Source organism: Carcharodon carcharias, chromosome 9, assembly GCF_017639515.1.
Source record: "Carcharodon carcharias isolate sCarCar2 chromosome 9, sCarCar2.pri, whole genome shotgun sequence".
Classification (NCBI taxonomy): domain Eukaryota; kingdom Metazoa; phylum Chordata; class Chondrichthyes; order Lamniformes; family Lamnidae; genus Carcharodon; species Carcharodon carcharias.
In genome coordinates, this window is record NC_054475.1 from 156,489,320 (window position 1) to 156,504,071 (window position 14,752).

General features: G+C 40.9%; 1 protein-coding gene across 2 annotated transcripts; it reads left to right on the forward strand.

The window, feature by feature from the left end:
- Window positions 1–397: 397 nt before the first annotated feature.
- LOC121282210 (high mobility group protein B3-like) lies at window positions 398–4,917 on the forward strand. Of its 2 annotated transcripts, none has more exons than XM_041195801.1 (5): window positions 398–522; window positions 2,513–2,674; window positions 2,759–2,901; window positions 3,178–3,352; window positions 3,657–4,917. In XM_041195801.1, the coding sequence occupies exons 2-5, from the start codon at window positions 2,525–2,527 to the stop codon at window positions 3,801–3,803; spliced, it is 615 nt and encodes a 204-aa protein (XP_041051735.1). In that variant the 5' UTR covers window positions 398–522; window positions 2,513–2,524; the 3' UTR covers window positions 3,804–4,917. The 2 variants fall into 2 exon arrangements, with proteins under 2 accessions (XP_041051735.1, XP_041051736.1); XM_041195802.1 differs by lacking the exon at window positions 398–522 and adding an exon at window positions 1,938–2,004.
- Window positions 4,918–14,752: the final 9,835 nt, after the last annotated feature.

The window sequence follows — 14,752 nt, forward strand, 5'->3', positions numbered from 1 at the left end:
TATTTTTAAAAACTATTCAACTTATCACCACTTTGTTTTATAAACTCTTTAAAAAAAACATAGCCAGAATAAAAGACCGAGGCAAGAAACTTTTTCTGTTTAAAAAAAAAGGATTATAAAGTGCAGTGTGAGAAAAGAGTAGCGATAGATTTAAAACAGGACAAGAAATCACAAGTTCAGAGTGAAAAACAGAGACAGATGAATGACTTTTTTATGCCACCCTGAGCACTTCTTTTTGAAGTTTTTTTTTCGAAAAAGGCGGGCCTTTTTTGAATCTGCCGGCGTGCGGGGCGGCCAGCCAATGAGGGGCGGGAGGTGCCCGGGTGGGCGGGGCGGAGGGCGGCAGCGCCGTCCAATGGGGCGGCGCGGCAACTGTTTAAAGCGGCGGCACGTCTGCCCAATCAGCGGCTGAGCCAGCGGCGAGAGGCGAGGAGAGGAGGAGAAGGGGAGGGGGCGGGACTTGGTGCAAAAGGAGGCTCGAGAGCGTCCGCCGACCAGCAGCAGCAGAGGCAGCCGCCGCCGGTAGGTACCGCCGGGCCCGGGGTGGTGGTGGTGGTGGTGGTGGGGAAGAGAGGAAGGTGGGGAGGGCTTTTCTTTTGAAGAAAACAACCGAACCGCTCCCGCTAAACCACCCCGATCCTTTCGTTAACCCTCGGCCTCCTCTCTCCCTACCCTCTCCCCTCTCCCGTCTCCCGCTACCCCGACGGGAAGACGGTTTCCCAGCTCTTCCCTCCCAGCCGTGTGTGTGGTGTGTGTGAGGCGCTTGTCTTTATAACATGGCAGCTCCTTTTAATGGCGAAGGCGAAGCGAGCCCGAGAGAGCCGAGAGCGGCTGTTGCCTACCCCCCCCCCCCCTCTGTCCTCTCCTCCTCCGCCGCCAGTTTCACGTCCATTCCCCCTCCCGACCCTTCGTTTCGCGCTCGGATTTCCTTCCCCCGCCCGAATCGGTGGGTTTTAATGCGGCTGGCGGGGCGGAAAGTGTTTTTTCACAACTTGTGTATTTTCTTCTCTCTCTCTCTCTCTCTCTCTCTCTCGACTCCCGGCGTAATGTCTATATAAATGCAACCGCTATGCGTCAAGTGTCTCTTAAAAAAAAAACTGTGGCCAAAACTTTTCAGCCGAAGGGAATTTCCTCCTCCGGGTTTTAATTTTAATTTTTTTTTTAAAATATAAATTCCGGATTTTTTTTCTTCTCTCTCTCTCTCTCTCTTCTCCCCCCCCCCCCCCATCATCTCCTCCAAACCACCACAACTACCCAACCAACCCACCAAAACCACCCCCCCCCCCAAAAAAAAATAAAGGTGGTTAAAAAATATTGAATGTTTTTGTGAGGGTGTTTTTGTATATATATATATATATATGTGTGTGTGTGTGTGTGAGGTATTGTTGGGCTCTCAGGCTGTCGTTCACTCCTAGTGCAAAAGATGGAGCCATTTTAGCCCAGCGTGTGTGCGCTATTGAGAACAACTATAGACACACACACACACACACATTGCCCCTGCTCTCTCTCTCTCTCTCTCTCTCTCGCTATATATAAGCACTGTGCTGCCAAAGCAAAGAGGGGGAACAATTTCTTTTCTATCCCTTTATAAAACAGCCGCTCCAAACACCCCCACCCCACCGATTTTCCACCCCCAAAGCAGCCGCAGCCTGACGACGGAGGCATTTCAAGGGGACTTTCTTTCATGAGGAAGGATTTCACAAAATGGAAGAAGAATTATTGGGATGTTGACCTGTTTTTTTTTCCCTCTTTTTTTTTTCCTCTCTCTCCTTGTCGATTGCAATTCGCCATCATTACTCTCTATCTCCACATACATGTACAGTGCCGTCCCCACCTCCCCTTCTTGTGCTTAAATAACGAAAGCAAGGTTTTTAAACACCAATTTTCTCTCTCTCGCCCTTTTTGCAGGTTCTTTGTTTCAGAAGAGGATTTTTTTTTGTTGTCCTTGAACATAAAATGGAGATGGAAAGAACATGGCGGGAAAGAAATAGATAAATAGCTGAGGAAAGACTCTTTGGATAGTAGTATTAAGCTCAATGCTATTGAATTGTCCAGTTGAAAAGCCCTACCGGCTGTATTCAGATCGGTGCTTTCAGTTTTTAGCCTTTAATTTGCGCTTATCTGAATCTGTCTCTGAAATGAAATATCTTTTGCTAACAATGGAAAGAAGGACTTGTACCGCGTAGGGTTTTAAAAAAATATATTTTCACATCAATACTTTTTTTAAGGTTTTAATTCAAATGAGCCTACTTTTCTACTTTTGTGATTTAAAAAAATTCTTAATGCAGATGATTTAAAATAGCAATTTTCTTGATTTTGGATTATTTTTCTCAAGATTGATATTTAAAATACATGTTTTATAATTCCAAAATTTTTTTTTTACTTTTCCAAAGTTGACATTAAGAATTTAGAAGGCAAATTATAATGCACTTTGTTTTTGCAGTGCCATATGCAGATTTTCTGCTTTTTAAGAAAATTTAAAAATGAGGTGTTAATATTTTTCTCTTTACAGAAAGACACCAAAATGGCAAAACGTGACCCTAAAAAGCCAAGAGGCAAGATGTCCTCTTATGCTTACTTTGTTCAGACTTGCCGTGAAGAACACAAGAAGAAAAGCCCTGATATTCCTGTTAACTTCTCAGAATTCTCTAAAAGGTGCTCTGAAAGATGGAAGGTAACTTTTGTTTTCCTTGTGCTTTGACAGATAAAAGATATATTTTAACTGAGATGTTGGTGTAACACATGTATTCTCCACCAGACAATGTCCAGCAAAGAGAAGGCCAAATTTGAAGAATTGGCTAAAGTAGATAAGGCACGTTATGACAGAGAAATGAAAAATTATGTGCCGGCTAAAGGTAGCAAGAAGAAGAAGAAGGACCCCAATGCACCAAAAAGGCCTCCGTAAGTGTACCTTAGATACTGCCAGTTGTGTTGGCTACTATTTTGGATGCTATTTTGATTTGAGCGGCATTGACTTCTGTGCAGAAATGGCAGCATTGTTGAAAGCTTAATTTGGAAATACATTTTTAAATTACTCACCTGCCACAAGATAGTGCCTAGTTCAGTTGTATGGCCACTTGTTTGTTTTTCTTTGCTTTATGCCCAACTGACAGCTACATACATAATACTGGAGCTATGATTTCAAATGCACTTGTTGTAATGCTGATTTCTTTGCAGCTCTGGATTCTTCTTGTTTTGCTCGGAACACCGACCAAAAATCAAAGCTGTGAGTCCTGGCTTATCTATTGGTGATGTAGCAAAGAAGCTTGGCGAGCTGTGGAATGCTTGTAGTGAAGAGGAGAAAAAGCCGTTCATTAGCAAAGCTTATAAACTGAAGGAGAAATATGATAAGGTATGTCCAGTTGCAACGTTAAGTACTTTCACATCTTGCCCCCAAGGCTAAACTGGAGTAAATAGCCTAAAACGTGCACAAACCACCGGATGTGTATAAGGAAAGCCGGTCATATTATTGATCAGATTCCCCCGCTATATTTGGAAACATTTGTAATGCCACCTGAAACTTTACATAGCATGAGGTATTGACTATTCATTACCAGGGAGACTTGGTAGTTTTAAGTCTTGTGCATGTTGATAATCTCATGGGAATTGCTGGTCTTCCAAGTGGCAAGGAGTTGAAATAATTTCCTTTTTTTAAGGATGTTGCTGATTATCGCGCCAAAGGCAAGGTGGATAGTGCAAAGAAGCCCCCTGCCAAGAAGGAGGCATATTGCGATGATGACGATGATGATGAGGAAGAAGATGAGGAGGAAGAGGAGGAGGAGGATGAAGAAGATGATGATTAAATTGTACATTTGCCTCAGCTTAATTACTTGCTATGTAACTGAAAGCATTTAAACCCTGTTACAAGTGTTGCAACCTTTTAATTTTGTAAGTTGGTGTGTATATGGTCTAAGGCAAAAAGTAGCTTGAGTTTTAAACTGTACAGGCCTTTTTGTAATATTCACACTACAGCGGTGGACATTGAGTCAACTGTTAATTCTTCTTTCTGTGAACTGGCTCAGCCTCTTGTACAGAAGGGGGATTTAACTGGATTAAAATGTATTTATGTGGTGTTGTGTTTAAGTGCAGTATAGTTTAAAGTGCCGTTGTAGCCGATTCTTCAATTTTTGAGATTGCTGTAAGTATGAGGGGTAATGAAGCAATCAAAGTTTAAAAAATAAATCAGAGTTGTCAGTAGGCATTTTAAGCCTGCCACACTTGTAGGCAGCATCGCACGATGTCCTATGTACCAGAATGGTCGTGCAATATGCTTTTGACTTCATTCGAAATGAGTAAGGTATGGTTTATAGAAGCAGAGTAGCAAGATGGCAGCCACTCTTGGGTAGTGATCAGTTAATCTAGACCTGTTGGATTGAAAAGGAGGTAACCATCATTCAACACTGACCTCCTGTGCCTATATACATCATGCTACTGCACTTCCAAGGATATATTGGTAAGCAGAAGCCAAATCCAAAGGGCTGTGAAATGGCAAATGATTCTTGCCATTTTTGTGAACTGTTGTTCTCACTCTTAAATGAGAATGGAATTGTACTATTTTAAAACAAAAGCTTTGTTTTGAAATTAATAGGCCTGTGTGTGGTGTTCTAGGTAATGTATTCATGCTTTAAAGTGATTGCATACTTCACAATTGGTGCAATTTGGGAACAATTCAGCAAAATGCTTTAAGACACCCCCTTTTTATATAAAAATGACAGTGACTTTGTGCAGTAATATGTGGCCCCGCCTGAAACTTCACAGGCTGTGTGGTGACTCCCAATTTTGCACTTTGCTGAAATCCTAGTGACAACCCTGAGCATTCTGTACTTTAAATGATCTTGTAACTAAGGTATATTTTCTTTTTTGTATGTTTAGTATGCTAAAATGTGTTTTGAAGTAATTAAAACAGGATTAAATTTGTAAAGTCTTGCTTGTCTTAAAGTCTTATTAGCCATTTCACAATGGATATCCCTATACCACAGTACTTCAGTAGTTTAGTTAAAACTATACAATGGTTTCAAGGGAGTTTGAACTGAGTCATTGAAATGAATATGCACATGCTTACCTCAAAAGTCTATACATTCCTGATAGATACTGAATTTTACAATTATGACTAGGGATAGTCTTGTAATTTACACTACCCAGTTTAATAGACCTAATTGGTGAAATTGAGTAGTTCACAGGTATTAATGATCAAAAGAGCTAAACTTTTAGTATTAAGATGCACTGATAAAATGAATGCAGCCGTATCAAAGGTTCTATTGATGTGTTTCTACAAAAAGAAAATTTAAAAAATAAGTAAATTGGGAAGGGAGTAGAATAAAAGCACTGGCCAAGTTAATGCAATGTGAGCAAAGTACAACTAAGCACTTCAGCAGAGCTTGGGGAGATGGTCAGACCCAGGTCAAATAGTGAATATGGGTTATGTCAACTGTGCTGTTTTACCTCTATCCTTTTTGTATCAGCTGTTTCAGCACTGTGCCTCCAAGTTGTCTGAAAAGTAAATGACCTTTCATTTATCCCATTTAGGGAATTCAATTGTCAAGAGATGGGAACTGTATTGGAATAATTTGAGATGTTTCTTTATGTTTTGAAGAGCTTGTTAAATGAGGCAAATTCCATGTGATAGTTGGATCTGTCCATACACAATGTATGCTACTATAAAAGTGGCTTCTAATGATGTTGGATAAGACCATCTGAGTGCTGCTTTTAAGTTTTTTTTTGTGCTGCCCAGTACCTGATTGAGTGATCAGTTGTTCAACTCCTGCAGCTCCTATTTTGTAGGTTCGCACATAATATTGCTGTTAGCCCTTATTGATATTAATTTAATCAAATTTCAGAATTGATATTTTTAAAAGAATAGTTCTTAAAACATTCCAGCACTTAAAGTATTGAGGTATCTTGAATTTAGTTGCAGCTATGCATAATTGTGTTCTCTATCCTGGGGGAACAATCTGTTAAGGCTGCAGTGCTCCATAATTAATGTTTTCCAGTGGCTGCTAAAGAATCAATGTGTTTTTTTCTTGTGCAGCCATATCCTATTTTTCAGCAGAAATAAGTAAAGCATAGTTTGTACTTAATCACTTCGTCTCTAATCTTCTATGCTGGGTTCATGCTAATTGAGTACAGAGGTGAAGAGCAGAGGTCACTAGGTGTGCAAACAAATATTGATGTGAGCTATGTCATAAGTTAAATAACATTAAAGCAAAAGACCTTGAACTTTATTCATACAATTTATATATGATATGCTGTAACTCTGCATGTATTTTAATCCTCCTTAGCTGCACCCTAAACTTTAATACATTCAAAAACTTTTTTAAAGTGCTGCTTTTTAAATCTTTCATCAGTTGGGCAAAATGTAACCTAGATTTTCTTTTTGCAATTTCCCAAATTTAATTTGGTGCCAACAGCTTAAAAGTGCAAAATCAAAACTTGCCCACTGATTTGGCAAGTGATATATTAAGTTCATTGCAAACATTTTACATAGGCCTGACATCTGGGAGGACATACGTTATTTCTAAGTGTTCCTCTAATTGAGATGACAATGGAACATTGTCCAAACTATAAACTTTTCTAGTGAAATCTAGTAAAATCTGAACATTTTCTATTTTGGGTTAATTTCTACATAAGTTTGTATTGTCACTTTTCTCTTTCCCCTGCCTGAGTCACCTAGAGTTGGAATGGTGCTTTGGCCACTAGGTGTGCTAGAGAGTAGTTGTTGTACCCACCACCTGTTGAATGGTATTTTTATACAATCTAATGAGGGTATCAATCAATGTGAAAGGTTAAGCCTGGCAGACCTGATTCTCCATGATGGTTGCTCCAAGTGCAGGAAGATTGGAGAAATCGTGGGTAACATTTGGAAAGCGGGTTCCTGGTAACCTAATTCATTATCCAGCACTCCGGTTCAAGTGATTTGTTAACCATACTCCTTTAAACTTTTGCATGTGGGTGGAAATGGTAACAAATTTGCAGTTTTTTTTAAACACCTCTTGGATAGATGTCTAACACTGAGGTGCTTTCTTGCTAGAAAGATGATGCTCAAGTTTTTAAAAACTTGCAGTGTTAATCAATTTGGTCTTTGAAGCCAGGAACAGGAAATGTTTTTCAAATGCCATATAGAGCTGTAATAGTCTGTGTAGGTTCTATAAAACTGATTTTTTTTCTGGAATTTAAACTCTTGTGCCTCATCTATATCAACCAGCCCTGCCACTTAGCCCCAGTGTAGTTGCAGAGTGGTTGTTGACCCAAAGTATTGGGTATCTAACTGAATAGCCTACTTGTAAAATGGTTGACTAATATAGTTATGTTAGTAATGGAGATGCCTGGACAAACCCAGAGAAAGTGAGTTCAAATTCTCAGACCAGCATGAGATTTGAATTGTTTTGAAAAGACTGACTGAAACACAGCTCAGTCAGTAAAACTGAGCATGAAGCAGTTGGATTAGCAGTTATTGAATCCTAATGGGTTCATTAATCTTATTCAGGCAAGAAATCCTGTTATTCTCAACCAGTGACTGCAGATACATATCAATGTGGTTGATTTTTAATTGTCCACAAGCCATCCGCAACACTTGTCCATCCTTTTTGCCTTTGAGAAGATGATAAGAAATGCTGGGTTTACCAGCAATGCTGTCATCCTAAAAAATGAATTTAAAATAAAAACCTCTGTTGGAGGGCACTTGAATCGTTAATTTGACAAATAGAAACTGGGCAGCAGGCAGGATAGGGATAGATTGGTTGTTGGAATCATGGCTTGAGTTTGGATTCTGTCTTACAGCTGATGAAAGTTAATTGAAAATTATAACCTTAAAAACAAGTGCTTTCACAAGGATTTTGTTTTGGTGGGTGGGCAGGCAGGTTGTGGAAGCTTTTCAGTTTTTTTCCTGATGCTGCTCTTAAGGGTGGATTGGTAGAAACCTGATGGGCAACAAACATAATGGTTGAGTTAATTATTAACTTGGTCTTGTCACTGGCAGAAGATACAAGTTACCTATCCACTCTGATTCTGTCTACGTTTGTCTAGTGATTTTTGTTACTTTTTTCAGGTGGGTAGTTAACCACTCTGCAAAAGGTGGTGTCGTTGCCTTTTGATGACATCTATATTTGGTGAAAACCAAAATACTGACTGGAGACCAGAACCAGTCTGAAGGAGCCCTTTGTAGGTGTTGTGACAAGGAGAGAAATGATCCAGTGATATATAGAAAGCTAGCCAAAATGACCTTTACTGTCCCCAAGAAATAACTTATGCGCCAAGTATTTTGAAGGTTTGATTTAAGACAGTTAAGGTGAGTATTGAAACTAGTTTGTTTCCTTTTTAAAAATCAGTTATAAACATACTAACAATTTGTTTAAAAAATAATTAAACTCTGGCCTAAAATGATGCTGTTTGATTTTGGAAGATGTCTCCTGTGTTGACTTTTCCAACCAGCCAAACAATTAACAAAGTTCAGTTTAGTCTTTTGAATCTGCATGATTGTTCTTTCTTTCCAACTGAAGTCTTATCTGCAGCCTATATATGTTGACTCCTAAGCCTTTGTCCCTCTTGTTTTCTTTTCAAGGGAATTTGAATCTAATACACAATGTCTTAAGGTTGCAAGGTATGAATTACACTGGTTGATCAAATAACTTGCAAGTTAGAGGTTATTTCACCACAGCCTCAGTACATTCAATTTGGCACTTTATAGCCAAATCAAGTGTAGTCGTTTGTAAAGTAGGAAATGCAGGAGCATATTTGTGCATAACAAAGCCTCACAAATAGCAATGTAATAAATGACCAGACAATTTATGTTAGCTGAAACAAACAGAAAATGCTGGAAAAACTTAGGTCTAACAGCATCTGTGGAGAGGAAAAAAGTTAATGTTTCTGAGTTTTTCCAGCATTTTCTGTTTTTGTTTCAGATTTCCAGCATCCGCAGTATTTTGCTTTAATCTACGTTAGCTTCTGGTTGGGAATAAATGTTGGCTAGTAGAACGCCCCTGCTTCTTCTCTAATAGTGCTGTGGGATCTTTCACACCTCATCAGACGGGCAGCACCTCAAGACAGTGCAGCAAACCCTCAGTACTGCACAATGTCAGCTTAGATTGAATTGGGCTTCTGACTCCAGCAAGAATGCTACCACTGCATCGAAGAGGACACCCTGGAATAGAAATTCCTATATTCCACCATTGATTCAACTTTGTCAAGTCCAAATCTTAATGATAGGGACCGGGGGTTAGAATGAAAGATCAAAGTACGTGTGGTGTACATCCTCAGTGCTGCCAAGTCAGAATGTTGTGTGGCTTGGAGGTGAGCTTGCAGGTGGTGGTTTTCCCATGCATCTGCTGCCCTTGTCCTTTTAGGTGGTAGAGGTCATGGGTTTGGAAGGAGCCTTAGTGAGCTAATGCAATGCATCTTGTTGATTGCTGCTACTTTGTGAATGGAGTGATGGTACACACTGTTGCTATGGTGGTGAAGGGAGTGAATGCTGCATTTGGTGGAGGGAGTGCCAATCAAACAGGCTGCTTTGTCCTGGATGATGTTGAGCTTCCTGAGTGTTGTTTGAGCTGCACTCATCCAGGTAAGTGGAGAGTATTCCATCACATTCCTGACTTGTGCCTAGTCGATGGTGGACAGGCTTTGGGGAGTTGGGCGGAGGTACTCATTGCAAAATTCCGAGCCTCTGACCTGATTTTGTAGCCACAGTATTTATATGGTTAGTCCATTAAGTTTCTGGTCAATGATAACTCCCAGGATGTTGATAGTGGAGGATTCAGTGGTGGTAATGTCACTAAATGTCAAAAAGGGTGGTGGTTGGATTCTCTCTTGTTGGAGATGGTCATTGCCTGGCACTAATCAGCCCAAGCCTGAATGTTGTCCAGGTCTAGCTGCATATGGACATGTACTGTTTCGGGATGTGAGGAGTTGCCACTGGTGCTGAACATTGTGCAGTCATCAGCGAACATCCCCATTTCTGACCTTATGATTGAGGGAAGGTCATTGATGCAGCAGCTGAAGATGGTTGTGCAGAAGGCACTACCCTGAGGAACTCTTACAGTGATGTCCTGGGGCTGAGATAATTGACCTCCAACAACCACAACCATCTTCCTGTGTGCTTGGCATGACTCCAACCAGTGGCGTGTTTTCCCTCCCGATTCCCATTGTCTCCTGTTGTGCTAGGGCTCCTTGATGCCACACTTGGTCAAATGCTGTCTTGATGTCAAGGGCAGTCACTCTTACTCACCCCCTGAGTTCAGTTCTTTTGTCCATGTTTGGATCGAGGCTATAATGAAGTCAAGAACTGAGTGGAGGACCCAGACTGGTGGTCAGTGAGCAGGATATTTTTGAGTAACTGCCACTTTATAGCTCTTCTGGCGACCCTTCCATCACACTGCTGATGATGGGCGGTAGTTGGTTGGATTGGATTGTCTTGCATTTTGTGTACTGGACATACTGAGCATTGTCGGATAGATGCCAATATTTCAGCTGTACTGGAACAGCTTGGCTAGGGGCTTTGTTAGTTCTGGAGCACAAGTCTTCAGTACTGTTGCCGGAATGTTGTCAGGGCCCATAGCCTTTGCAGTATCCAGTACGTTCAGTCGTTTCTTGATATCAAGTGGAATGAATTGAATTGGCTGAAGACTGGCTTCTGTGATGCCAGGGACCACCACAGAAGGCTGAGATGGATCATCCACTTAGCACTTCTGGCTGAAATGGTTACCAGTGCTTCAGCCTTAACTTTTTTACTGATGTGCTGTGCTCCCCCATTGTTGAGGATCTGGAGCCACCTCCTCCAGTTAGTTGTTTAGTTATCCATCACCATTCGTGATGTAGCAGGACTGTATAGCTTAGATCTGATCCGTTCGTTGTGGGGTTGCTTAGCTCTGTCTATTGCATGCTGCTTTTGCTTTCTGGCATGCAAGCAGCCCTGCGTTGTAGCTTCACTGGGTTGACACTTCACTTTTAGGTATGTCTGGTACTGCTGGCATGCAGTCCTGCACTCTTCATTGAACTGGGGTTGATCCCTCGGTTTGATGGTAATGGTGGAGTGGGGGAATATGCCAGGCCACAAGGTTACAGATTGTGGTTGTATATACTTCTGCCGCTGCTGATCGCCTACAGCGCTTCATGGGTGCCCAGTTTTGAGTAGCCATATCTGTCGAAATCTATCCCATCTAGCACAGTGGTACTGCCACACATCACAATGGAGGGTATTCTCAATGTGAAGACAGAACTTTGTCGCCACAAGAACTGTGCGGTGGTCACTCCTAACAATACCATCCTGGACAGATGCATCTGCAACAGGTAGATTGGTGAGAACGAGGTCAATTAGGATTTTCCCTCTTGTTGGCTCCCTCACCATCTGCTGCAGACCCAGTCTCGTAACTGTCTTTTAGCACTCGGTCAGTACCGGTGCTACCGAACCACTCTTGGTGATGGACCTTGAAGTCCCCCACCCAGAGTGCATTCTGTGCCCTTGCCACGCTCAGTGCAACTACCAAGTGGTGTTCAACATGGAGGGCCACTGATTCAGCAGCTTAGGTGGTAACTAGTAGGAGGTTTCCTTGTCCATGTTTGATCTGATGTCATGAGACTTCATGGGGTCCAGAGTCAATGTTGAGGACTCCCAGGGCTATCTCCTCTTGATTGTCTGTCCTGCTGGTGGAACAGGATATACCCAGAGATGGTAATGGTGGCGTCTGGGACATTACCTGTAAGGTATGATTCCATGAGTATGACAATATCAGGCTGTTGCTTATACATCCTAAATTAGAGCATAAGATCTGTTGGCATCTGTTGTTTAAAACACATATGCACTTTAATAGAAATACTCACTTTGCCCCTCGTATGGAGTCCATGAAGCTCTATGATCTGTATCTGTATGCTCTCCAAACAAGAAGCTTGGGTGTTTGTGCTCTGGCCTGAAACTTGATGTGGCAACTCCCAACTCATTGTTCCTTTAATTGCAAAAATACAAACTGATGGGGAACTAGGAGGTGAAATATTTCAAGCAATGTCACTGTGAAGCCTTGTTTGGGTACTCATTGCATGATACTCTGAAGCACAGAATCTTTCATACTGGTGAAATTACTTTCACGTGAATGCAGCAATGATCACAATGCTGAGTTTCTCCTCTGTTCCAATGTGTATTTTCATGCAATTTAATTTTTGGTTGCTATCACTTTTCTTGCCTATATTTGTGCTTTTTCCCAAGCAGACCTGGGAATTAAAATTCCTCCCGTGCACTATTTTAGGGCACTAGTTAACAAATGTACATTTGAGTCTTGTGTACTATTTTAACATGGTTTTAAACGGGTTTACAGCTTTGTTAAGGCATGAGACAAAATCGTAAAGAAAGATAATGTTGCTTGAATGTAACATAGTAAATAGTGACCAGAGATGAAACACATGGATAAAGGAGAAGTCTCTGGAGAATTTTTACAGCACTAAGAACCTCCAATTGCGTGAATTTAATTATGGCAAGGCTAACACTATTATTGCAAGATACACTTCCTTTTTAATCACAGTGATGTTTTATGACTTGGAATTGTTTGAAATGAGGCCAGTTCTTTGCCAGGAAGTTTAGGAAATAGGCAAAGAACATCAATACTTTATACACTACATAATTGAAATATCAAGCATGCCACTATGTTTTCTGCAGCTATCACTTAATTTTAATCTATACAAAGATTGGCCATAAAATTTACTGGCCATTGCAGGTAGGTCACCTCCAAATATTTAACATGAATTGCTGGAGTTGGATTAATGAATTAAATAGGGCCGTTAAAAAAAGCATTTGAAATTTCTGTCTATGATTTTGGTGCTGACTGCTGCCATGTGGCAACTAGGTGTAAAATCTCATTTGGATGAAACTGGTGACTGGTTCCTATTTTCTGATGAGGGTTTGAAATTGTATTCGTTTTCCAGAGATGGACCGAAACGGCAAACAGCAACAGTTGATTGATCCAATTACTTTTAGCTATGCTGTATTTGATGAGCAGATATAAGGTGTGTTGACAATGGGATTAAAGTTCCTCTTGGTGTCAGCTGTGAGTTACAGGTTCAACTCTCACCCCAGGGCTTGTACACAAAAGTCAAGGTTGATGCTCCAGTGTGATACTGAGGGAGTGCTGCACTTTCAATAAGTGCTTTTCTTCAGATGAGGCATTAAACCAAGGTCCCATCTACCTGTTTGTGTGGATGTAAAAGATCCCATGGCACTATTTTGAAGAAGAGCAGGAGAATTATTCCTGGTGTCATGGCTACTATTTATCCCTCAATCAATATAATGACCAGAAAATCTGTTCTTATAATCACATTGCTGTTTATGGGAGTTTGCTGTGCACAACTTGGCTGCCACATTTCCTATATACAGTGACTACACTTCAAAAGTACGTAGTTGGCCGCAAAATTGCTTTGAGAAGTCTGGTGGTCCCGAAAAGTGCTATATAAATGCAAGTCTTTATTTTCTTTTAATGTCTGGACTAAGACAACACAAGTTGCAATCCTTTTTTTCTCCTTGACCTTTTACTGTTTTCATACTTGGCTATTGCACCATGTTCCAATGGCTTTCTATTCCATAGGACTTCACACTTGTAATTCAAGTTAGACTTGTTGCATTTGAAATATTACTTCTCTTCCATTGGTTTTCCTCTTATAGTCGTTACTGGTTTCTCAGTTCTCCATCTTTTTGATCCAATCCTGTTCCTTTGTACGTGGGGAGGTGATAGCATAGTGGTGTTCTCACTGGACCTAGTATTCCAGTGACCTAGGATAATGCTCTGGGGACCTGGGTTCAAATCCCACCATGGCAAATTTGAATTCAATGAAAATCTGGAATTAAAAGTGTAATGATGACCATAAAATCATTGCCATGCCCTTTAGGGAAGGAAATCTGCTGTCCTTACCTGGTCTGGCCTACATGTGATTCCAGACCCACAGCAATGTGTTTGACTCTTCAATGCCCCCTGAACAAGATCAATTAGGGATGGATAATAAATGCTGGCTGAGCCAGTGATGCCCACATTGCATGAATGAATAGATTTTAAAGAAAAGCTACTCTTCTGTGACATTGTAAACAAGCATGGTATAAGCTTAAAGATTTATGCTTGTGACACTCTACCTTCTCCCATTAAACCCCATGATGTTTGGATTGTCTCTTCAAATTAACTGTCCAAATTATGACTTGGATGAGTTAACTTCCTTCAACTAAACCTTAGAAAAAAAAGATGACTTTCAGATCAGGCCAGTAACTGTTTGTCTGCAACCTTACTGCTCCAGGCTTTTGCTGTAGACTGTACTTCTGACTCCCAGAAACATTAATCTGAGCCCTGAATCCTCATCTGCCTGAAGACCCATTGTCCTTCTCATCAAGGTGCACTGACTCTCTGTGCCATAGGGAATTAATTTAATTCCCTGTTATCAAACCCCTCCTATAGCCGCTGCAACTCTTTTCCCAGTGACCTCTAGCCATACATTCCTGCATGCATCCTTGACTTCTGTGGCACTGGTTTACTCCTTTACTTACTTTCTCTTCCATTATTAGTAGGCTCTCCTTTGTGTCTGCTGTCTCTCAAACTCGCTCAATAATTTACTCTTGTCACCTATGTCTCAGCTTCCTTAGACCTTTTTCAATAAGTTGTGTATTTGCCCATCTCATCTGTTTTACTGGTTCTTCCTACTGCTAAGTGTTTAATCTTTGTCAGCCCTCCATTAAATGCTCTGAGATGTCTTTCAGAATGCTATAGTTGCTGCATGAGGTGGTAAAACTAGCAAG